The sequence below is a fragment of the Microcebus murinus genome, chromosome 17 (genome assembly GCF_040939455.1).
Source record: "Microcebus murinus isolate Inina chromosome 17, M.murinus_Inina_mat1.0, whole genome shotgun sequence".
Lineage (NCBI taxonomy): Eukaryota > Metazoa > Chordata > Mammalia > Primates > Cheirogaleidae > Microcebus > Microcebus murinus.
The window spans coordinates 22891005-22916233 of record NC_134120.1 but is presented as its reverse complement, the minus strand read 5'-3'; the positions used below and the strand labels follow the sequence as shown (position 1 = coordinate 22916233).

The 25229-nt window shown below is 48.2% G+C and overlaps 1 protein-coding gene and 1 pseudogene across 1 annotated transcript in view; one reads left to right on the top strand and one right to left on the bottom strand.

Moving 5' to 3' along the window:
• LIPG (lipase G, endothelial type) overlaps positions 1 to 25229 on the top strand; it is a 30225-nt gene that overhangs the window by 933 nt on the left and 4063 nt on the right. Inside the window, exons 2-9 of the mRNA XM_012769889.3 lie at positions 3384 to 3568; positions 5221 to 5400; positions 6720 to 6831; positions 14675 to 14896; positions 18498 to 18740; positions 19357 to 19477; positions 20513 to 20731; positions 23848 to 23952. Of these exons, the coding sequence (XP_012625343.1) occupies positions 3384 to 3568; positions 5221 to 5400; positions 6720 to 6831; positions 14675 to 14896; positions 18498 to 18740; positions 19357 to 19477; positions 20513 to 20731; positions 23848 to 23952 (1387 nt within the window). The remainder of the gene's footprint in view (positions 1 to 3383; positions 3569 to 5220; positions 5401 to 6719; positions 6832 to 14674; positions 14897 to 18497; positions 18741 to 19356; positions 19478 to 20512; positions 20732 to 23847; positions 23953 to 25229) is intronic.
• Positions 16763 to 17559, bottom strand: LOC105874247 (high mobility group protein B1 pseudogene; annotated as a pseudogene).

Sequence of the window (25229 nt, the reverse complement as noted above, 5' to 3'; positions counted from 1 at the left end):
CCAACACTCTTTCCACCCACAACCCTTCCTCTTCCCCTTCCTCCTCCTATTTTCTACCTTTTACCTTTTCTTCCTTGGGTTCTTTTTTTTTTTTTAAGACAGAGTCTCACTTTGTTGCCCAGGCTAGAGTGAGTGCCATGGCGTCAGCCTAGCTCATAGCAACCTCAAACTCCTGGGCTCAAGCAATCCTGCTGCCTCAGCCTCCCAAGTAGCTGGGACTACAGGCATGCGCCACCATGCCCGGATTATTTTTTTTTCTATATATATTAGTTGGCCAATTAATTTCTTTCTATTTATAGTAGAGATGGGGTCTCGCTCTTGCTCAGGCTGGTTTCGAACTCCTGACCTCAAGCAATTCTCCCACCTCGGCCTCCCAGAGTGCTAGGATTACAGGCCTGAGCCACCGTGCCCGGCCTCCTTGGGTTCTTTATGGCAGTCTCTTCCAATGGAGGCAGCCTGTTCTGGTGTGAGAGTCAGGTCATCCAGACCAAGTACCAAGTCAGCTGGTTAAGTAGTGAAGGACTGGAGAGCCTCTAAACCAAACCCCATCATTTCATCTTCTACTAATCTTCTGAGGATGGGCCAGTTAATGTTGGTCCATGTCAGCTTCTGTACGTGTGCGAGGGTTAACCTGAATGAATGGAAAGCCTGGCTCTGTTGAACATGTTTCCAACCCTAGTGCTAACTAGAAGCATTACCTGGGATAAGTCACATCTCTAGTTCCTCTCCTGTAAAATGCTGAAGTTCCTTCCGACTTCTGTGTTCTGTGCTTCTGAGTATTCGTGAGTCATTCCATCCATTCCAAAAGGTATGGATTGCATGCATCAATGCAATCTTAGTGCCGGGCACTCTTCTGGGAAAAGGAGTGTTAGCAGTGAACAAAACGGATGACTATCCCTGCCCTCATGGAGCTTACACTTTGGTGGTGGGAAGGCAGACAGTAAACTCATTAAAATAAAAATAGTGCTCAGTGTTATGGAGAAAAAGAGAGCAGAGGAGAGAGGCATGGCGTGCTGATGGGGGAAGATGGTGCAAGTTTATCATGTGGTCAGAGAAGGCCTTCCTGAGTTGACCATTGAGCAAAGAGCTGAAGGAGGTGAGAGAATGAGCCATGAGGACATCTCGGTGAAGAGGAATCATGAAGTCCCAAAGGCTGAAGTGACCCCGGCCAAAAGTAGTAGGACAGAAGCTGGAGAACCATAGAGTCAGAGCAAGCCAGATGCCAAGGGGAAGCTTCTTTGTCCGTACGTGGAAGGAATCTAGCACACTCCTTTGCTCCTAGACGACCCCATCTGGTCTCTGTGTGAGTGGCTATCTGGGTAGAAGTTAGGGAGCTGTCAAACTAGTTATGTCCAAGGTTCAAATTTCTGTTGGTGGGGGCTTTTTATTCATTACTTTCCTGAGAGTTAACCCGAGTTCTGCTCATGTGTATTTAGCTGCATTTTCTGGAACCTTATCCCTCTTACATCTGGTGCATTTTCCCTCTCTTCTCCCCTCCAACCACCCTCTCCACCACTATGGTCTCTCTTTCCACAATTCCTGTTGCTTCTTAACTCTGGAATAAATTAAGCTCCTGGCATGGTCATTTGATATCTTTCCCTGATGATTGCTGGGTGACAAGAGAGTCTGATACTATTCTGTCACCCAGTTTTGTAGGGTTCTGAAAGTGCACCGGAAATGGCCATTTATGACTGTCTTATTGACGTAGTATGGCAACTACAGCCCCTACTTAGTGTTAAAAGGCCATAGACCAGCCGGGCGCGGTGGCTCATGCCTGTAATCCTAGCTCTCTGGGAGGCCGAGGCGGGCGGATTGCTCGAGGTCAGGAGTTCGAAACCAGCCTGAGCAAGAGCGAGACCCCGTCTCTACTATAAATAGAAGGAAACTAATTGGCCAACTAATATATATAGAAAAAATTAGCCGGGCATGGTGGCTCATGCCTGTAGTCCCAGCTACTTGGGAGGCTGAGGCAGGAGGATCGCTTGAGCCCAGGAGTTTGAGGTTGCTGTGAGTGAGGCTGATGCCACGGCACTCACTCTAGCCTAGGCAACAAAGCGAGACTCTGTCTCAAAAAAAAAAAAAAAAAAAAGGCCATAGACCACTGGGGACATGGGCTGCACTTTGGGAGCAGGGCCACCTCCTAGGTGAGCAGTGTGTGTGAGCAGTTGAGCTGGAAGGGCAGTTTTGCTGTTCTTAGAAGTTGCTCCAGGGCTTTAGTCATGTATTAACAAATTGGATGAATGCCTGGCACATGTCCACCACCACATGTTGCACTGAGGATGCCCAACGCCTTTGGAGTAAGTGCTGGAATCAAGATGTGAACACTTGGGGAAGCCCACTGCACACAGGCCAGCAACCTCTCTCCTCCAGTTCCAAACCCCCAAGTCTCTCAAAATTGGAAAATTTGTTTGGTAACTCACTGGGCAGCAGGACCTGGCCTTCCCTGATCTGAATTCATTAGGTGGCAAAATCTGACCTGAGTTGACAGGAGCTATCTTTATAATCTCTATAGGCCAGGTGTGGTGGCCCGTGCCTGTAATTCTAGCACTCTGGGAGGCCGAGGTGTGCAGATCATTTGAGCTCAGTAGTTCAACAAGACCAGCCTGAGCAAGAGCAAGACCCCATCTCTACTAAAAAAATAGAAAGAAATTAGCTAGACAGCTAATATATTATATATATATATATATATATGTATTAACTGGGCATGGTGGTGCATGCCTGTAGTCCCAGCTACTTGGGATGCTGAGGCAGGAGGATCACTTGAGCCCAGGAATTTGAGGTTGCTGTGAGCTAGGCTGACACCATGACACTCTAGCCTGGGTAACAGAGTGAGCTGTCTCAAAAAAAAAATTAATAATCTTCATTTTTGCCCTCAAGTATGAGTGGTCATGTATTTCTCTGTAGAAGTATGTGTGTTTGATTCATGGGAGATGCCACTGGGAGTGTTATATAATACATAGTGTGTGTTCCATGATACCTTTCTAAACTCTGAAAATTTCTGAATTCTGAAACTCACCTGAATTCTGAAGCTCCCAAGCATTTCAGGAAAAGAGTTGAGGACCCATACTCTAAAAGTAGAAACTTGAGGGAAGAAAGAACTCACTTTGATAAGGAAGAAGAAAGAAAAGCCAGAAAAATAATTATTTATTTTAGAATCACTGTAATTAATACTAATGACTGATTAATAATTCATTAAGTATAGATAAGATGTCCATTTTACAATATCTTTACATTTCTTCTGGAAGGTGAAGAGGGAACATTCATTCAGCTGGTATGCATACTGAAACCCAGATAGCTTAATTTTCTAGATTGAACTAGAGCTAGACCCTCGATCTCACTACCTAGGTCGCTAGATGCACCCACGCTCTGTTCTTTCTTCCCAGATGAGCCCAGCAAATCCAGGGTCGTCCAGCCTTCAGCCAAATCCTCTGAGGTGAGGTTTAGCCTCCGCACCGCTAAGGATCCAGAGCACGAAGGATGCTACCTCACCCTTGGCCACAGCCAGCCCTTGGAAGACTGCGGCTTCAACATGACAGCCAAAACCTTTTTCATCATTCACGGATGGACGGTGAGCCGGGGGAGGGAGCGCTGCAGCTTTCTAAGAGATCGGGTTCCCTTTGTTTTGGTCAATTAAAAAGAATACTGGTGCTTCCAGACTCCAAACCCTCTTCCCCCCTTTCCTTGTGGGTTGCTTGTATTTCAGACAGCTGTGAAGCATGTAATGGGCATTCGCTGAGGGGGCAATCTGGACTCCAGCAGGGTGGTATTAAATGCTGGCACACAACAGGCTTTCAGAAAGCGGCTCTCCTGAGGGCAGCGGCCCCCTCCACTGGCTCTTAAGGACCTCTCTAATTACACTTAATTACACTGGTCAACCGCTGCCGTGAGGGGGCTGTCCCGCCGTGAGAGCCGAGCTGCGTGAAGCAACTTGACTGGCTCTGAGAATCTATGAGGAGCCAGCTGGCCGGATTGCTGGTCGCCCTTGGCATGGTGCCCTCCTGTTTGCATAGAGATAGCCCCGTTTAAAGGCACTGGGCTCTTTATGTGCCCTAGCTGAGCAATTCCCATTGAAAGGCCCATGACAAACTGCAACAAAAAAGGGCTTCAATGCTCAGCTTCAGAAGCTTTTGACCAGCCAGGGATTCATTCATTCATATAATGACAGTCTGCAGGAAAATGGCACTATTAAGGGAGCAGATTTGTGCCTGGGCTAATTGGGAGGGGACATTCCTCCTCTTAATGATGAGAAATTCATATCTGTGACATGTTTTCTGGATCTTTCGGTCTATCATCCACGATTGTGGTTGTGGGCAGGGGGAGGTTAGGTGCCCACCTACCTAGCATGGATGGAGAGACAATTGAGGACCTGTCCATCCATCCTCATCCCACAGCCTGCAATTGAAATCATGCATTTGAAACTTTTTAAGGCCCCCTGTCAAAATGCAAATACAAACTGCCTGTGACTTACAAATAGATTGCATTCCAGAAAGTTCTTTTGTAATCTGCTTGGAGCTTGGAACAGCAGTTTCCCATAGAAGTGAGATTGTAAATGGTGTTTGGGTTCCCAGGCTAGGCACAGAAAATCTATTTATTTGATAATGTACTTGTGGATAGGTTTACAACTGGACCTAGTCACCATTTATAAATCTGTTTCTGTGGGAAAGTGTGTTCTGAGTTTTAAGTTGGGATTCCAGGGACAGATTTTCCCTTCTCTGGGGTCAAGAGGGATGGCAGAGATGGGTTGTGGGAAGGGGTCATTTGTGAACTCTGCGTTTGCCTAGGAGACAGCATCTCCCTGCATCTCTAAGAGAGAAGCTAATTCTCCAGGGCAACCCTCCCCAGCTGCCTTTGAAGGGTGGACCAGGCCACTTGCCTGCCTGCGACACGGACTAACCTCAGACTAACCTCATGTCAGTATCACCACCAACACATATCTCCCAGCGGCCCTATCAGACAGTGGGGGCAACAGCCGGGGGCACCAGCTGGGAATGTTTTGATGGGACAAACTGGAGCAGTAAAGAAAGACGCGAGCCAAACACCCATGCGGCAATTCTGCCCACGGCTGGCCCTGCTCACGTGCAAATAATCGGTCCCTGAGCAGCGAACGTATAGGTTCTAAAATCGGCTGGGGAGAAGGTCATGGAATGGAATTCCAGATGGATTAGGAATTTCAGAAACGCAGAAAAAGAATTTTTAAAAAGTTTCCCGTTTTCTCTGCAGATGAGTGGCATGCTTGAGAATTGGCTGTACAAACTGGTGTCAGCCCTGCAGACAAGAGAGAGGGACGCCAACGTGGTGGTGGTTGACTGGCTCCCGCTGGCCCACCAGCTTTACACGGACGCGGTCAATAACACCAGGGTGGTGGGACACAGCATCGCACGCATGCTCGACTGGCTGCAGGTAACGAGGGACGAAAGGGACTCATCTCCTTCCACCAGTGGGATCTCAGACCTGAAGCCTCCTGAGAAATAGAGAGTGGATGTGTGTGGTTGTGAAATTCCAGAGGCTGATCAAAATTCTTGGGGTTGAAAGGTTTACTGACTTAAGGATTGCTTGAAATACTTGAAAGCTGGGGCTTTCAGAGAGACTTTTAATTCTTCATAGATCTCTGAATTTGTCATGTTACTTTATTTGCTGTAACAAAATTGGCCTTATGGGTTTTACTTCCTGATCTTATAAACGAGGTCGGTTGGACAGGCTTGTAATCTTAAATACCTACTGAAGCCTGCTCTTGCCTCTGAAGCGTGGCTGTGCTAAGCGTGGGGAGGGGGTAGGTTCAAAAACTGCAGCCGAATACCTCGTTTAAAATAATAAGTATGGAAAACAGATCTTGAGGTCTTGCATTTACTCTTTGTAGGTTAATGATTTGGCTGAGATCAGCGGGCTTGGCGGGGGGTGGGGGGGGCCAGGCAGGGCAGGGGTACATTAGGGCAATTCCGGCCTGACCTTCCTTGCACCCCTAGAATCTGACGAACTCTGATCAGGATTCTTGAGCAGTCCCTCTGACCTCTGCCTTAGTTGTTTTTTTTTTTTTTTTTTTTTTTTAGACTAGTCAAGTGCAGTAGTGAGGAGGGGGGAAAGTAGTAGAACAAGGAGTTCAATCTGTAACTGACTGTGAACAATCACGTGAGATAACTCACTACCTTCGGACCAGCCTGCCTTAGTTGTTTTATAGAGTGTTTACATTATAGAGTACGGTCCCCAAGCCTTGGGGTTACCTTCTAACTCCCACTAGCTGAGTGTCCTGTCAGGGGGTGACGCTTCAACTCTGGGTCCCAGGCAGGCTTGTGGTGGGGAGGTGGCAGCTCCTGGGCCTGGAAGGGAGGGCAGGGAGCGTTCTGCTGCAGGGACTGTGGCTGGCACTTCAGTCTCCAAAGAGGACGGTGGCTTTGACCACCACCCCACCACCCCTCCCTACCTTAGAAAGAACAGAAAAGGTGTAGGGAACAGCCAGGTATGCAGACTCTAGTCACACCCTCCACCCTGCCCCCCAGCACTTGGCATGTGAAGTGTCACCAAGTCCTTTTGGCCTGCCTTTACCTGGCTGTGATCCACACATGTTGCATTGCGGTCCATGCCAGCAAGGCCCCAGGGAGTCTCTGTGCCCACGGCCCTGCATTTTCTCCTTCGTTGTGACTGAGTTGTTGAATCGCTGGTGACTCTGGGGGCGCAGAACCTCACTCTCCACTCAGCTCACACGCTTTGGTGCCATCCTGCAGGAGAAGGATGATTTTTCTCTCGGAAACGTCCATTTGATCGGCTATAGCCTGGGAGCGCACGTGGCTGGGTACGCTGGCAACTTCGTGAAAGGAACAGTGGGCAGAATCACAGGTAAGCCCTGTGCCACCCCCCAACAGTGGCCAATCCCGAGCTCCCTCGGCTATGCCACCAACCTGGTTTTTCCGAACCAGGGTGCTCCTTAATGAGGTAGCTGGAGTGAGTCATAGAGGATTAGCTTTAGGAGGAAACTGGAGAACATCTCATCCAGAGCTTTTCAAATGTTCTTTCTAGTCATAGAGACTTTGTTTCAAATGGAACTTGCCTGGGGCCCCAATTTATGAGACAGAGAGATGGTAGTGTTAGCCTTGCAATGCGGGCCTTCCCCTTCCTTGGCGGAATCCCAGGATCTCAGAGCATCAGGGCACGCCGTTTGAAAACCCATGGTCTAGTCCAACAGGTGAGGAAGCAGAGAGATGAGGCAACTTGCTCACGGGCAAACAGCTAACGACTCAAGAGCAGAAGCTGGACGGAGCCCTGGCCCCAGCCTTTTGGCTGTTCCCTTCAGGTCTCCACCCATGATGCTCCAGGGACTCAAGGGGAAAGAACGAAGAGTAGATTCTAGTTTCCCCGTGTGCACCTGTAGGCCCAGCTACTGGGACGGCTGAGGCAGGAGGATCGCTTGAGCCTAGGAGTTTGAGGTTGCTGTGAGCTATGATGACACCACTGCACTCCAGCCTGCCTGCCAGAGCTAGACCCTGTCTCTAAAACAAAAGAAAACAAAACCATGAAACAAATTTTAAAAAAACCTCCAAAAATTTAGGTTGAATTTTGCCTTGATTTTTATTTAATCTACCAATAGCCTCTTACCGCTGTTAAGGTGTTATATTTATTAATGATGGCTAATCATAGCTACATATTTAGAATGGGTACTTAAACTTTGTAATTAAAGAGAGCTTTCTGAAATCGATACCCAGGTGGTCCATAGAAAATCGAGTTTTCTATCTGTCTTGAACACTGTACCTTAGTCAGCTTTTTATTTTTATTTATTTTTACAGACAGGGCCTTGCTCTGTCACAGGCTGGAGAGTAATGGCCCAATCATAGCTCACTGCAACCTTGAATTTCTGGGCTCAAGCAATCCTACTGCCTCAGCCTCCCAAGTAGCTGGGACTACAGGTGTGCACTACCATGTTCAGCTAAATGTTAAAGTATTTTGTAGAGACAGGTTCTGGCTATGTTGCCCAGGCTTGTCTTGAATGCCTGACCTCAAGAGATCTTCCCACTTTCGCCTCCCAAAGTGCTGGGATTACAGGTGTGAGCCACCATGCCCGGCCCTTAGTGAGCTGTTAATTCGAGAGTTGGATTAAATCATTTAATGGTTATGAAAAGTGTGAAAGGTTGTCTTTCTCATTTTGGCCCCCTAAAATATGTACACAGAGCTTCCTCTACGCTAACATTAATGGCAAATTTGTTGGCCTGCACTTTTATCCTTCTTCTAGCATTGTTTTATTTGTATTCACTCCAGCTTCCCCTCTCCTCTAAGATAGTCAGGGTGGTCGCCTAGAAGGAAAAATTTGAACAATTTCTTTCCCTGTAGAGTTTTCATTTTAAAACAGGACTTAGGTGGAAGAGAGTTCTGAGCTAAAGAATGATTTTTTTTTTTTTTTTTTTTGAGACAGAGTCTCGCCTTGTTGCACAGGCTAGAGTGAGTGCCGTGGTGTCAGCCTAGCTCACAGCAACCTCAAACTCCTGGGCTCAAGCAATCCTTCTGCCTCAGCCTCCCGAGTAGCTGGGACTACAGGCATGCGCCACCACACCCGGCTAATTTTATATATATATATTAGTTGGCCAATTAATTTCTTTCTATTTATAGTAGAGACGGGGTCTGGCTCTTGCTCAGGCTGGTTTCGAACTCCTGACCTCGAGCAATCTGCCCGCCTCGGCCTCCCAGAGTGCTAGGATTACAGGCTTGAGCCACCGCGCCTGGCCTAAAGAATGATTTTTAAGGCCAGGCGTGGTGGCTCACGCCCGTGATCCTAGCACTCTGGGAGGCCGAGGAGGGAGGATTGCGTGAGGCTAGGAATTTGAGACCAGCCTGAGCAAGAGTGAGAGCCCATCTCTATCAAAAACAGAAAAACAGGCCGGGCGAGGTGGCTCACACCTGTAATCCTAGCACTCTGGGAGGCCGAGGCGGGCGGATTGTTTGAGCTTAGTAGTTCGGAACCAGCCTGAGCAAGAGCCAGACCCCGTCTCTACTAAAAATAGAAACAAATTAATTGGTCAACTAAAAATATATAGAAAAAATTAGCTGGGCATGGTGGCGCATGCCTGTAATCCCAGCATCTAGGGAGGCTGAGGTAGGAGGATTGCTTGAGCCCAGGTGTTTGAGGTTGCTGTGAGCTAGGCTGACGCCACAGCACTCACTCTAGCCTGGGAAACAAAGCAAGACTCTGTCTAAAAAAAAACCCAAAACAAAACAATGATTTTTAGTAAAGGTAGAATTTCAGGTTTCAGTGACAAGGTGGTATGGTAGTTTTGTTTTGTTTTGTTTTTTGAGAGTCTCGCTCTGTTGCCCAGGTAGACTGCAGTGGCTTCATCCTAGCTCATTGCAGCCTCCAACTCCTGGGCTCCTGCCTCACCCTCCCAAGTAGCTGGGACTATAGACACATGACACCACACCTGGCTAGTTTTTTTTTTTTTTTTTTTTTTTTTTGAGACAGAGTCTCACTTTGTTGTCCAGGCTAGAGTGAGTGCCATGGCATCAGCCTAGCTCACAGCAACCTCAAACTCCTGGGCTCAAGCAATCCTCCTGCCTCAGCCTCCTGAGTAGCTGGGACTACAGGCATGCGCCACCATGCCCGGCTAATTTTTTCTATATATTTTTAGTTGACCAATTAATTTGTTTCTATTTTTAGTAGAGACGGGGTCTAGCTCTTGCTCAGGCTGGTTCCGAACTACTAAGCTCAAACAATCCGCCCGCCTCGGCCTCCCAGAGTGCTAGGATTACAGGTGTGAGCCACCTCGCCCGGCCTGTTTTTCTGTTTTTGATAGAGATGGGCTCTCACTCTTGCTCAGGCTGGTCTCAAATTCCTAGCCTCACGCAATCCTCCCTCCTCGGCCTCCCAGAGTGCTAGGATTACAGGCATGAGCCACCACACCCAGCCTGGCATGGTAGATTTTATAAAAGAACATTCGTGAGGTATTATTGGACCTCCTCAATCACTGTCCCTGGGCTTAAGTCTAATATGTACATGCACACACACAAACACAGATGCATACATATCCCTTCAGATCCAACAATTTGATTTACCATAGCTTGAGAGCATTATTTTGATTTCCAAGACTGGGGGGCCTGAGCTGTCCAAAGTGGGCTGTGATTGTGTGGCCAACTCTTGACTGCTCATTAACCCGCTGCTGATGCAGAGCAGTTTGACCAGAAGCCACTCTGGGTTCTACTGTCTGAGCACCTCTTCCTAGCCCCTAAATGACAGGCTTGATGTTTCAGATCCTGGCCAACTGGAGCGCACAGCAGAGCCAGGGCCCAGACTGCTGTTGGCAACAAGGACACACTATAGATCCTGCCTTTCCCTATTTCTAAATCTGAAATGAGATGGGACTGGTGGGAGAACTTCCCAATTCTTTCCCCCTGCCTGTTTGAGTGGCAGCTGCCAGGAGGAGGGCTTCTCCCATGGTGGGCAGGGGAGCCAGGCAGAATGCTAATCAGTGCTCAGGGACGTCTACGTCGAGCACGGGGCCCTGAGCACAGCCCCTTCCCTCTGGCCTTTCTTTGTGGAGCAGGGGCCTGGTCTCTGTCCAGTGGCCAAGCAGCTGCTTGGGGGGTATTTGGCTCACCTGACATGCCTGCCATCTCCCCTTAGTTGGTAGATTTCCCATGGGCCAGTCGACCAGGTGGTCCCGGCTGGTAAGAGGAAAGAGATTGCAGCTTGCATGGGGTCTGGAGGCAGTGATGCCACTGTCCAGAGGCCACCAGGCGGTCCTTAGCCTGGGGCCTGCAAGGGGATACCCGAACCCCAGTCTTGCTTGGGCCAAAGGGTGTGGACTGAGGCTTTGTTGAGTTTTACTCTCTGAGGCTTCTGAGAAGAGTCTGTGATATAGCAGGGAAGAGGACATGTATTGCTAATTGAACCTGTGTCTACTTAGTCATAAATAAATAAGCAAGCAGATTAATTCATTTAAGAAATATGAATTTAAAAAAAACTAACATAAGCTAGATGCTAGCTAATGTCACGTACCTCGTGTGTGACAAGTGCTTTATGCTCTCTCTGAGCCACATAGCACCCTGCACGTTTCACAGGGGGGGAAACCAGGACTCGGTGATGAGTAATGGGCCCGATATCTTGCACCCTGTAAGTAGCAGAGCTAGGATTTGAACCCAGGCTGTCAGAGTCCACAGCCTGCACCCATCCACGCTGCCATGCCGCCTCTCTTCTGTAGGGAGAGAGAAAGTAGCTGTTGAAGTGCCACAGGCTCTGCCCTGCTAGTCCAGAATCCACAGCCCCAGAGGTTCTCCTAATTGTGTGTGTGTGTGTGTGTGTGTGTGTGTGCCTTGTGCTGGACAGAACATGTCTGGGAGAATCTACGAATGGAAGAAGTGCGGGTTCTTCATCTTCATCTTCCCTGTTTTTGGAGGGGGTAGCTCTCCTTTTCATTCCCAGTTAAAAACTTATATTGTAGTCCGGGCGCGGTGGCTCACGCCTGTAATCCTAGCACTCTGGGAGTCTGAGGCGGGAGGATTGCTCGAGGTCAGGAGTTCGAAACCAGCCTGAGCAAGAGCGAGACCCCGTCTCTACTATAAATAGAAAGAAATTAATTGGCCAACTAATATATATAGAAAAAATTAGCCGGGCATGGTGGCGCATGCTTGTAGTCCCAGCTACTCGGCTGAGACAGGAGGATTGCTTGAGCCAGGAGTTTGAGGTTGCTGTGAGCTAGGCTGATGCCATGGCACTCACTCTAGCTTGGGCAACAAAGCGAGACTCTGTCTCAAAAAAAAAAAAACCCAAAAAACAAAAAAACCCTTATATTGTGCCACTTTTCCCCTGAGTCTGTGGGCCACAGAATACGAGTCAGGGACAGTCGGAGCAGGGCAGGCCGGCTCAGTCTGGGTAGGTGACGGCCCGGCCTGCCCGCCAGCGGGCCGCGAAGCCCCGTCAGCCGCCTGCATTCCTCCAGCACAGCCTGGTTTCCATGGCACTGACCGTCTGGTGGGGACCTTTGTTCGCACCGAGCAAAGAGCCTCTCTTGTATTGGTGGCAAAGCAGAATGTCCCTTTCTTTCTTTTTTTTTTTTTCCTTCCAGGGGGCATGGTGGGGAGAGGCCACCTGTGTCAGTACTGCGGTCCTTGCAGCCTCTACAGTGGGTCATCTCGGGCTATTCTGGGAGGACACTGCTTGTGTGTCAACTTTCTTTTGGGTCAGGGGCGTGGGATGAGCCCCCAAGCAGTCGGGGCTCTCCTTCTGCCTCGGTCATGCATACATTTATCTGAACTACTTCTGGAAACTATTTAAGAGTTTCAGCCTCTACCAGCTGTCATGAGTGATGAGTTCCACGAGTTGACCGTCCACGCTAGGCAAGAGCTCCGCCCTTTTGTTTATGCTAGAATTACCTTTCGAGTCTCCTGATGTGCTCCCTGTTGCTGCTGTACTGGGCTCTGGCGAACACGGTGCTGTCACCCGGGGCCTCCTTTCAGTACTCTGTTCTTGGCCACATCCCCGCCCCCCCACCCCCAGCCTCCGTGTTTCTAGACCAGCGTTTCCCAGCCTACCACTGTTGACTTGGAGCTTTGTTGTGTGTGTGTGGGGGGGTTGTCTTGTACATTGTAGGGTATTTAGCTACATCCCTGCCCTGTCCCCACTAGATGCTAGTGGCTCTCCCTGCCACAACAAACAGGTCCCTAGACAATGCTAGATGTCCCTTGTGGGGCAGAATCATCCCCATGGTGAGCCGCTGTTCTAGAAGCCCCTACCCTGAAGCACATCTTGTTTCTTAGCTTTCTCCAGGTCCTCCCTGTGTGTCTATGGGACAACGAGCCCTCCTTGTTGGGATGAATCTGGTTTTTTTTTTTTTTTTGAGACAGAGTCTTGCTTTGTTGCCCAGGCTAGAGTGAGTGCCGTGGCATCAGCCTAGCTCACAGCAACCTCAATCTCCTGGGCTCACGCAATCCTGCTGCTTCAGCCTCCCGAGTAGCTGGGACTACAGGCATGCGCCACCATGCCCGGCTAATTTTTTCTATATATATTAGTTGGCCAATTAATTTCTTTCTATTTATAATAGAGACGGGGTCTCGCTCTTGCTCAGGCTGGTTTTGAACTCCTGACCTCAAGCAATCCACCCGCCTCGGCCTCCCAGAGTGCTAGGATTACAGGCGTGAGCCACCGCGCCCGGCCTGAATCTGGTTCTTATAATCACTTGGGCTTGGTAACAGCAGCTAATATCAACAAGCACTTACTCCGTTGATATCTCACATGAACTGTATGAATTAAGGCATTCAGTTTCCAGTTTATAGATGATACTGAAACACAGGGAAGTTTTCAATATTTGGTCCACAGACCACCTACTTTTAGGACCCCCTGGGGAATCGATCTGTATTTCTGAGCTCCATGCCACACCTACTGATCAGAATCTCTAAGAGTTCAGGGGCCTGGGAATCTGCATTTTATGCTTTGTAAGTTCTTTTCTTTGAGTGGTTCTTTGCATACCTGTGGTTCTAAAATGAAAAGATGGTGGGGAGTCTCTCTCACCGTTGCAGCCACCTGCACAGCCCCCTTCCTCACCCCCTCCCTCAGCGCATATACGCACAGGCAGCTAATTGATTGTGTGTCCTTCCAGAGATTTTTTTATAGTTACACGTGGAATCTAAATTTTTAACAAGCTACCCAGTGCTATCTGTGCAGTTTCAAATGTGAGAACCAGTGCTACTTGCCTGCTCAATACAGAAAGTTTGGAGGCACCAGGATTTTCTCATTGTGACTGCGAAACAGGAGTTCTAGAGGCTTAGTGTATGGATTCCAGTGCACTGGGGGCAGCCTCCTCTCTCACCACTGACCCTGGGCTTGACTCATACCTAAAGGAAGGGGAAGAGTAAGTCCACATACAAATAGCTCAGTTTGGGGAGACTGAGTTCTCCTTCCAGAAGGATGTAGGCAGCTTAGTTATTCTGTAAAAATTCTGCTGAATTTAAGGCTTTGAAGGGCTCTCAGAGGAAGAATGAATGGGAAAAATGGCTTACTTTCAGGCAGCCAGGGGTCTTTCTAGAACTGCTCCAGTTCTAACAGTCTATGGTTCGTCAGAGCTGCGTGGCAGGTGAGCTTTGTGGCTAGCTTACTGGGTCACCTGAGGTATCAGGACAGGTGCAGGCTTCAGGAGAAAATGTGAGTTCCAAAACAGTAGGATTTATTAATAATTTCCCCCAAATTTGGAAATGGGTTCCTTAGTTTCTGCCATGCCTTCCATTCTTGATTCATGGGGCCAGGCTCAGAAGGTATCTTCACTCTGCACACTTGGACTTCACTTTATTTTTATTTATTTATTTTTTTGAGTCAGAGTCTCACTCTGTTGCCCGGACTAGAGTGCCGTGGCATCTGCCTAGCTCACAGCAACCTCAAATGCCTGGGCTCAGGCGATCTTTCTGCCTCAGCCTCCGGAGTAGCTGGGACTACAGGCATGTGCCACCATGCCCGGCTAATTTTTTCTATATATATTTAGTGGTTGGTCAATTAATTCCTTGCTATTTATAGTAGAGACGGGGTCTTGCTCTTGCTCAGGCTGGTTTGGAACTCCTGACCTCGAGCAATCCACCCACCTTGGCCTCCCAGAGTGCTAGGATTGATTACAGGTGTGAGCCACCGCGCCTGGCCTGGACTTCACTTTAAATCATGACTCCTTGACTTGGTGCATCTGATGTTGTCTGTCTTGCCCCCCTCCTTTTCTTACAGGTTTGGATCCTGCTGGGCCCATGTTTGAAGGGGTGGACATCCACAAGAGGCTGTCCCCCGACGATGCAGACTTTGTGGACGTCCTCCACACCTACACGCGTTCCTTTGGCCTGAGCATTGGGATTCAGAGGCCTGTGGGCCACATCGACATCTACCCCAATGGGGGTGACTTCCAGCCAGGCTGTGGATTCAATGATGTCTTGGGATCGATTGCATATGGAAGTGAGTTCCTTTGTTTTCTGCTTCATGTTTGACTCCGTATAAACGGAGACCTAGCTCCTTCTAAATCAGCCAGAGCTGTTAGTGTTCCCAGCACCGTTCATTTCATTATTCCCACCTCCCTCCACCAGGGCCCTCTAACCTGTGTTTAATGTTTCTTATCATCCCACAAGCTGTTAATAGCCATCCAGTGGTCCCTGCTATGTGTTCTCTTGCTTCAAGATCACAGTTGTTATTGATTAATTTCTCTTCTTCCTCTTCTTCTTCTTCTTCTTCTTCTTCTTCTTCTTCTTCTTCTTCCTCTTCCTCTTCCTCTTCCTCTTCCTCCTCTGCCTCCCCCTCCTCTTCCTCCTCCTCCTCTTCTCCTTCTCCTCCGTCTTCTTCTTCTTTCTTCTTTTTTGAAACAGGGTCTCAGTTTGTTGCCCAGGCATGAGGGTAGTGGTGTCACCATAGCTCACAGCAACCTCAAACTCCTAAGCTCAAGTGATCCTCCTGCCTCAGCCTCCCAAGTAGCTGAGGCTATGGGTGGGTGCCACCATGCCTGGCTAATTTTTCTGTTTTTTGTAGAGATGGGGTCTTACTCTTGCCCAGGCTGGTCTCAAACTCTTGGGCTCAAGTGTTCCTCCCCCTTGGCCTCCCAGACTACTAGAATTATAGACGTGAGCCACCTCACCCAGCCAGATTAATTTCTTTTTATGACAAAAAGAATACATGCATGTTTATTGGAAAAAATTGAGCAGTATGGACTTGCATAAAGCAAAAATTAAAATCTCCCCTCACTCCCACTGCCACCCTACTTCCACTCTTCAGACATAGCCAGTATGGACATTTTTGTGTGTATCCTTTCAGGCTTATCTTTTTGCAAGTTTATATGAGTGTAAGTATTTTTTTTCAAAATCGTCTGGTTCTGCAACTTTCTTTTTTCAGTTATAATATGTTATGGATATTCTTAAACATGAGAGCACATATATTTACTAACCTTATTCTTTTTATAGACTGTATAATATTCCATAGCATGGATATACTATATTTTAATTTTTGGTAACATTTGATTTGCTTTTTTTTTTTTTGAGACAGAGTCTCACTTTGTTGCCCAGGCTATTTGAGTGCCCTGGTATCAGCCTAGCTCAGAGCAACCTCAAACTCCTGGGCTCAAGCGATCCTCCTGCCTCAGCCTCCTGAGTAGCTGGGACTACAGGCATGCGCCACCATGCCTGGCTAATTTTTTCTATATATTTTTAGTTGGCCAATTAATTTCTTTCTATTTTTAGTAGAGATGGGGTCTCACTCTTGCTCCGGCTGATCTCAAACTCCTGACCTTGAGCAATCCGCCCACCTCGGCCTCCCAGGGTGGTAGGATTACAGGCGTGAGCCACCGCGCACGTCCCAGTTTTTAGTAACATTTGAAAAAAGCAAAACCAAGAGGCTTTCTCTATTCACTTAAAATTTATCTCCTGAATGCCTGGGCACATTCTTAGCAGACTTGGGATGAACTGAATCTGACTGTTCAGATTCAGTTCAGAATCTGCAGAAACTGACATATAGTGCAGTGACAGTCCCTTTCTGGGTTTCCCATCCTCTTACTACCTTGGATGCTGGCAGTGTCTGCTGCCTTGGCCCCCGTCAGCTCTCCCCACTCTGATGCGCTGCCCTCTGGGTGTTCCACGCTGTCCCTCATTCTCCCTCTCCCAGTGTGATTACTATCCAAGTAGCCCCGCAGGCCTTGGGTGGCCGTGCAAGGGGAGTTCACCCCTGCCCCAGGCCATGGGGTGATGGCATTTCTTAAGGCTGGTGGTGCCAGTGAGGCAGGGTTGGGGGTCAGTTTGTGAAATTTTTTTAAGGTCCCAGGAGTTACTTAAATTATTGGCTTTAGCCTCTGGTTACAAGAAATAATGATATATTATGGGCCAGAAACTCCAAATTATACTCCTAACTTTTTTTTTCTTTTTACATTTCTATTTTTTTCTTTAAAAGGAGTGAGTTGTGTACAGGGGGGTTAAATGCTTTATAGACAAGAAAAAAAAACTGTGCTAGAACCAACTCATCATCATCATCATCTTCTTCTTCTTCATTTTCTTCATTTTCCTCCTCCTCTTCATCTTCCTCCTCTTCCTTCTTTTTCTTGCTTTTTTCAGCCTTGACGACTCCCTTTTTTGCTGCATCAGGCTTTCCTTTAGCTCGGTGTGCAGCAATATCCTTTCGTACTTTTCCTTCAGCTTCGCAGCCTTCTTTTCATAAGGCAGCTTGTCACCTGCAGCAGTGTCTTTCCGCATCTCTCCCAGTTCCTTTGCAACACCACCAGTGGACAGGCCAGGGTGTTCTCCTTTGATTTCAGGGCGATACTCAGAACAGAACAAGAAAAAGGCCAAAGGAGGCCTCTTGGGTGCATTGGGATCCTTGAACTTCTTTTTTGTTTCCCCTTTAAGAGGGATATAGGTTTTCATTTCTCTTTCATAACAGGCCTTGTCCGCCTTTGCCATATCTTCAAACTTTCCTTTCTGTTTAGCAGACGTGGTCTTCCACCTCTCTGAGCACTTCTTAGAAAACTCTGAGAAGTTGGCTGAAGCGTCTGGGTGCTGCTGCTTGTGCTCCTCCCGGCAAGTTTGCACGAGGAATGCGTACGATGACATTTTGCCTCTCGGCTTCTTAGCATCTCCTTTGCGCATGGTTAGCTATTTTTCCTCAGTGAGGCGCAGAGTTGTCCAGTGCCCATCCGGCTCTCACTTGCCCCGGCGCTGTCTCTGTGGAGCTCAATGTACTGCCTATACTCCTAACTTAGCAACCAACTGTCTGTATGACCCTAAGCAAGTTATGTCACCTCTTTGGGCCTTTTGGTCATAATATATAATTGAAAGAATTGGACTAAAATAAGGTTGGTAAACATCTTAAAGAGTCAGCTAGTAAATCTTCCAGGCTTTGCAGGCCATATAGTGTCCGCTTCAACTACTGTAATCTGCTATTGTAGCACAAAAGCAACCACAGACAACATGTAAACAAATGAGTGTGACTATGTTCCAACACAACTTTATTTACAAAAACAGATAGCCAGCCAGACATGGTGGTGCATGCCTGTAGTCCTAGCTACTTGGAAGGCTAAGGTAGGAGGATCACTTGAGCCTAAGAGTTTGAGGCCAGCCTGGGCAACATAGTGAAACCCTGTCTCTATAAAAACAAAAACAAAACAAAAGATAGCCTACCAGCTGTATTTTGCTGAGCTCTGGATTAGGTGATGTTAGTATTTGATCCATTTTCAGCATTTTGTGACTACAACTCTGTTAGGAGTTAGTGACTCATACTGCACAATGGGTGTGTGTTATCCTATTTAGCCCTTATATGCATGCCCTTGCTCTTTATTGCTTTGTGTGTATTAGTGCTGTCTTCCCATCAAGAGAATGTAAACAGTTAGGCAGCAGAATGGCCTTAAATTCTTCTACATCCTAACAGAAACCCAGCACATCACGGGACATGAATTAAGAATAACACAAACAAAAATACTAACAGCAACAATAAACAGCTATCAGTGATGAGGTGTGCAGGACTTACTGAGTGGTCTAACCATCGAGAAGGGCTCACCTTACATGCTCTCTGTCTGTCCCGTCCCCAGCGATCACAGAGGTGGTGAAATGTGAGCACGAGAGGGCTGTCCACCTCTTCGTGGACTCCCTGGTCAATCAGGACAAGCCGAGCTTTGCCTTCCAGTGCACCGACTCCAACCGCTTCAAAAAGGGGATCTGTCTCAGCTGCCGGAAGAACCGCTGCAATAGCATCGGCTACAATGCCAAGAAAATGCTGAAGAAGAGGAACAGCAAGATGTACCTCAAAACTCGGGCAGGCATGCCTTTCAAAGGTAACCTAAAGTCCCTGAAGTCCCCCCCAGGAAGGCCCTGAACACCCCTCTCTTAACACCGCGCTGCAGAACAGGGCACGTTCCAGCTTAGGAGATGCGGCCAGCGCAGCTAACTCCCATCACAGATTTAAGATATCAATATCTTAAATTTCCATCTTGCATTTAACTTTCAAAGCTGTTTCACATTTGTTTTCATATTTGTTCTCATTTGATTATGACAACAAATCTGAGGTAGGATGAGCAGGGGAATAAAATAACATCTTAACATTTTTATAACATGTTATAAATCCATAGGCTTTGCGGGTATTGTGGGTATGGTGAGGCCCAGAGAGGTTAATACTTTGGTCCTTAACCCAGGGTCACATAGCTAGAAAGTAGCTAGGCCAAATCCCCAAAAGGTCTCCCAACCCCCAAGTTCAGGGCTTTTTCTTCCAGGCTGCAGTGGCCTCTTATGCCATTGGGCAGAACAAGACCAAAGAGGGAGGCTAGGGGCTGGGATAGACTGAAAAGATGTTAATCCCTAAAAACTCACTGTGCTGGGTGACTGGGTCAGGGGTGCACTGCCATGACAAGAAAGGCTGGGCTCACAAGTGTCTTTGTTCTGCTGTCTCCACAGTGTACCATTATCAGATGAAAATCCATGTCTTCAGTTACAAGAACATGGGAGAAATCGAGCCCACCTTTTATGTCACCCTTTATGGCACTGATGCAGATTCCCAGATTCTGCCTTTGGAAATGTAAGTTGCAAGTTTTCTCTGCTGGGTTCAGGACAGAGAACAAGTTGGTTTGAGAATAAGAGAGCACAAGGGAGCTTGCAAACCCGTGCGGGGTGCAGGAGAGTGTAGTCTGTAGACTGCTAGCAGGAGGGGCTGGGTGGTCCTGCTGGCCTCTGCAGTCCTCTCTCTGGCTGTGCCTTTCCCAGCAAGCCCTTGACTCAGACTGTTTCTGGGAGGGAAACATCCCAGCTCCCTGGATGAATCAGCAGCGTGAGAAGCTGGAGATTAGCCGCTGGATCAGCTGGACAGAAACTGCTGTTTCATCCCAGGCAACGCCTGACACCCGAGGCTTTAGGCAATCTGTAACTTCATAAACGTCATCTCTGGATCTTTCTTAATGATCTGGCTGTGGGAGGGGCACGTAGCAATCTGTATGTCTTTGTGGAGCACCACAAACAGTTGTTCCACCAGGGACAACCTGCCATGTCAAGTAATGCTGGGAATGTGAACAAACGACAATAAATAACTCGCTTCTCAGGGCTCAGGGTCTAGCTGGAAGACCAGGTCTGTACAGACACTCACGCTTATGCACAGGTGGGGCGAGGCAGGCCATGCTAAGAGCCACATGAGAGGGACAGGCAGGAAGCAGCTAGGGGTTCGGAGGGAGACAGATACTCGTGGGCTTTAAGGAACGGGACATTGTTGAGTGGGGACGGGGCTGGGACATCCTTGTGTTTCCTCATTTCTGCTCTGTCTTGGTCCTGTGTCCCTAGGAAGTAGCACACATGGGGAGATGCTCAGGATGCTTTGGATAAGAAGTTGGGGTGCAGTGGGCATAGTTATCTCTCTGGTAATGTGGAGCACAACTGAGTGTGCATGTGCACACAACTGAGCCTCCACTTTTGTCCTGTTGGTGGGACGTGGAGGCCAGCGGCAGGGGAGGGCCCTCACACCCATTTCTCTCCAGCCGGTGCTGGGTGGGTGCTGTCACCCTGCACAATGCAGCAGTTTTCCAGATGGCAGGGCAGTGAGGTCAGTTTCTCTCTCACCTTGCAGAGTGGAGCAGATCGGGCTGAACGCCACCAACACCTTCCTGGTCTACACCGAGGAGGACTTGGGGGACCTCTTGAAGATCAAACTCACCTGGGAGGGCACATCTCAGTCTTGGTACAACCTGTGGAAGGAGCTGCGCAGCTACCTGTCCCAGCCTGGCAACCCAGCGCGGGAGCTCAACATCAGGCGCATCCGGGTCAAGTCTGGGGAAACCCAGCGCAAGTGAGTGCCCTGTCCCTCTGCCCCGAGGGAGGGCGAGCGGACTTGTGCCTCCGCGGCAACCCCTCCTTTGCCAGGCATGCACCCTTGGGCCCTCCATAGCCAGAGCACGCAGGCAAAACCCCAGGCACCTCGCAAGGAAAGGTGACTCTCAGATCAGGGCTTCTGTCAACCGTTGCCTGTCTCATGTCCCCATCACAGGCCCTTGGCTGAGAGGGGAGGGTGAGTGCAGGCTGGAATTCAACCCTGTTCTATCTGCCAAGCCCGGTGTTGGTCGGGAGAAAGGGGAGCTTCTCCTGGAGGGGGCTCTTTAGGCGCGCTGCCTTGTTGATCCGTTACCGTGGGGTCTATGCAGCCAAAGGGCTTTGCTTGCTTCCATCCCGAGCAAACCAGAGTATCCACCCAGGGAGCCCCCATGGGAGAGGTCTGTGGGAGGAGCTGGCTTTCCCCAGCACCCTATTTACAGAGCATTATTGCACCTCTCCTTCAGAGGCTCTGGGTCAAGGGCCTGGGGCTGGGGTCCCGACTTCGAGTAACAGAGAATCCTCTGTGCCACGCCAGCTGGCACCTTCCCCATTTCTCTTAAGCCCACGCCTCGCACGAAGGATCCAGACCTTTGTATCGGCCCCTGACACCGCGCCTCGAGCCTCTGAGCAGGCTTCTTTCTAAACAGAAGCCAGGGAGGGCTCAATGCCAGGGAAGCCGGGAGACCTTTGTCAGGAGAGGAGGGTTTCGGGAACCCAGTCCTTCAGCCGATCTTTGGAGAGGCCGCTGCCAGCCTCAGCATGGGAGGAAGCTGCCTTGTCCCTCCTCTGGCATTTTCTCCATTGCAATTCTTCACATGTCTCGTTTACGTTCACCGGCTATGGCCCAGCATGGCAGTGGAGGAAGAGAAGTAGAGATTAGGGGCCCTTGGCTGAGTGATTCTGGTCTAGACACCTGCCAGCTATCGGTGCCAACTTGTGATCTAGATAATTGTGCATCTTTTTACTTCTCTGGGATCTTGGAAGTGCATAGGCCTAGGGGTGTGATAGCTTCAAGATGATATGTTTTCAAAATAAAATATTTCAAATAAAATCAATATTGGTAAGACTTAACAAATATAAACAGTTTTCCATATTGGTTTCAGATATAAGATTTTTAAAATGTTAAACATAATAGATGTAGTTGGAGCCTTTTGGTGCCCTCCCCTGCCCTATTCCTTTCCTTTCAAACCAAATACAACTAATATTTCAACATTCACTAACTAATGTTAGTGTATTTCCTTTTCTTGCATTTTTATTTTTTTTTTTAAATTTTTATTATTATTTTTTGAGACAGAGTCTTGCTTTGTTGCCCAGGCTAGAGTGAGTGCCGTGGCATCAGACTAGCTCACAGCAACTTCAAACTCCTGGGCTCAAGCAATCCTACTGCCTCAGCCTCCCGAGTAGCTGGGACTACAGGCATGTGCCACCATGCCCGGCTAATTTTTTCTATATATATGTTAGTTGGCCAATTAATTTCTTTCTATTTATGGTAGAGATGAGGTCTCGCTCTTGCTCAGGCTGGTTTCGAACTCCTGACCTTGAGCAATCCGCCCGCCTCGGCCTCCCAGAGTGCTGGGATTACAGGCGTGAGCCACCTCGCCCAGCCATTTTCTGGCATTTTTATACCATTAGTACTTGTTTGTATCCATAAACAATGTATAGAATTATTTTGCATGCTTCTGAATTTGACATGAGCAGACTTATTATTTTACAAGTTGCTTTTTTTTCATTCAAACATTATTTGTAAAGTGTATCCAATACATACAGTTCTAGTCTATTTGCCTTTAACTACTGTGTGTAAATTGCCACTGTACAAACAATAGTTTTTACTGTTGCTCTGCTAAAATATTTAAGTTGTTACCTTTTTGTATTAATAGTTACAAATAGTGCTGAGATATATACATATACAAATATGTATATGTATATATATGTATATATAAATATACAAATATCCTTGTATATGTATATATATATGTATATATAAATATACAAATATCCTTGTATATTTTCCTTGCACCACATATAGGAGGGTTTCTTTCCACATGTGTATTACAAAGCGGAATTGCTGGGTGATAGTATGTACATTCTCCAGCCTGCCCAGATGTTATTAAATCCCTCTCCAAAGGGGTTGGACTAATTTTAAATCTTAGCCATAGAATACGATTTCCTTTTTCCCTGCCTCCCCCCCCCCAACATTTGGTGGGGCACGCTTGCCTTTCTGTTAGGGGTGAATGGGTCCTCTGCACGTCCTGATTGTGAGCAAGGGATGTCATCTTTTCATGTTTGTAAACCTGTAGGTCCTAAGGTTTTTAGAGCTTCCTGAGGAAGGTTCTTAAACTGTTCTGAATGTGGCTTCTGTCCTGCCACAGCGTCAGGTCAGGCGCACCACATGTTTATCGGTCACGTGGTCATGCTAATCACACACCACCGAGGCTGGGCATTCCTGTTATAGGGAAATGGTTATCGGACTCCTGATTCTTTCTTGTGATCTTGGCTGTCCATTTGCTAAATCTGATTTTGACTTGCCGCCAAGTTCCAGGTGTTGTTGTCAATGGATGTTTCTGGAGCACCGGACTGGGGGTACCTTGAATTTCTCCATTCAAGGAGCTTACAGTCTAGTGGAGAAGTCAGCCATAGATAGAGGAATCCACAAGCAATTCCAAGCAGGGTATAACATTTTAAAATAGAAGAAAGCATTCATTTTTAACTCCATGCTAGAAGAAGTAATGTACAAAAGCCAAATTCATATAAGGATGCACTTTTCCCCAAATGTTGAATGGTCAAGGGAGGGGTAGGTTAATGAGGGCTTGGACAATCAGGGGGGCTTCCAAGAGGTGATGGCCTCGAATGGCAGGTGGCCTTTTGGACAGACAGAGGGAAGAAGGTGGGAGAAGGGTGGCTGAGGCTGCATGAGGCCCAATCACGGAAGTGTAGAGTCCTTGTAGTAGCGATGGGAGTTCTGGGGGCTCTTGAGTCCGGGCGTGCCATGATGAAACTGTCCCCAACCCCACTCCATCCACCTCGGGTCCATAAGGCACAGTGTGAATTCTCTCTAGAATTTCGGCTACATCTATGGTTTCTTTTTCCTCCCAGACTGACATTTTGTGCAGAGGACCCTGAGAACACCAGCATATCCCCTGGCCGAGAGCTCTGGTTTCACAAGTGTCGGGATGGCTGGAGAATGAAAAATGAAACCAGGTAACCAGGACTTTCTCATTTGTTCCACTCAGCACATGTTGACTGATCGCCTGGCATGTGCTGAGTACGGATCTGTGTGCTTGGGATGCAGCAGGAACAAAAACAGAAAATAATCCCTTCCTTTAGGAAGCTGACCTTCTGCTAGAAGGACATAGAGAGATAAGGGACATGTCATATATAGCATGTTGGAGGGTGTGGACATCCCTTCTGCCTCTCTTTAGACGTGCATTGCACATGGCCCTTTGGCCTAAGCTCTCCTCAGTAACTAAGTCCCCAGCTTGGTGCCTGTACCCTGCCACCTTTGATTGATGCCTTCTCTGTAGTGACCAGGGTTGTGGGAAGGTTCCAGGGTTTCTAGCTGCCTTTTGGGCACCAGGTCAGAGTGGAGAATGGAGTGGGAGGTAAAGGAGAGACACAAAGCATATTTCCCCACTTTCTTGGCTTTCTGGAACCCAGGTTGGTGTGAATGGATATTAGTGGGCCTAATTATCCCTCTTTTATTTTTATTTTTTTTTGAGACAGAGTCTCACTCTGTTGCCCGGGCTAGAGTGCCATGGTGTCAGCCTAGCTCACAGCAACCTCAAACTCCTGGGCTCAAGCGATCCTCCTGCCTCAGCCTCCTGAGTAGCTGGGACTACAGGCACATGTCACCATGCCCAGATAATTTTTTTCTATTTTTAGTTGCCCAGCTAATTTTTTTTCTATAGAGATGGGGTCTTGCTTTTGCTCAGGCTTGTCTTGAACTCCTGAGCTCAAGCGATCTTCCCGCCTTGGCCTCCCAGAGTGCTTAGGATTACAAACATGAGCCACCGTGTCTGGCCTTCTCCCCCTTTTTGAGCAACAGGAATGCTCATGTACGTGAATCTGAGTCAGACAGAGAGGTTGTCATGTTTCCATGCTGGAATCCCGTTCTTCCGGCTGAGGAAGGCCCATCTCGCTCTCTGAGTCTAAGCACCTGCTGGAGAGCAGGGAGACTGTCTCTCCACCTATTCCTGCCCCCGCCCCTTGCCCTAACCAGGGTTCTAGATAATACTACTGCTGCTGCACACTGGGCACTGAGTGTGGGCCCACCCTCCCTCCAGCGATTTACATAATCACTCAAGTTTATCATCGACCCCATGAGGCGGGTGTTGTTATCCCTGTGTATAGATGAGATCTGGGGCTCCAGGAGATGAAGTCGCTCCCCCAACATCCCCAGTGATGGCAGAGGGACATTGCGAAGTGGGTTGGTCTGCTCTAAAGCCCGTGCTCCTGAGCACGGAGGTTCCCCTAGCTGC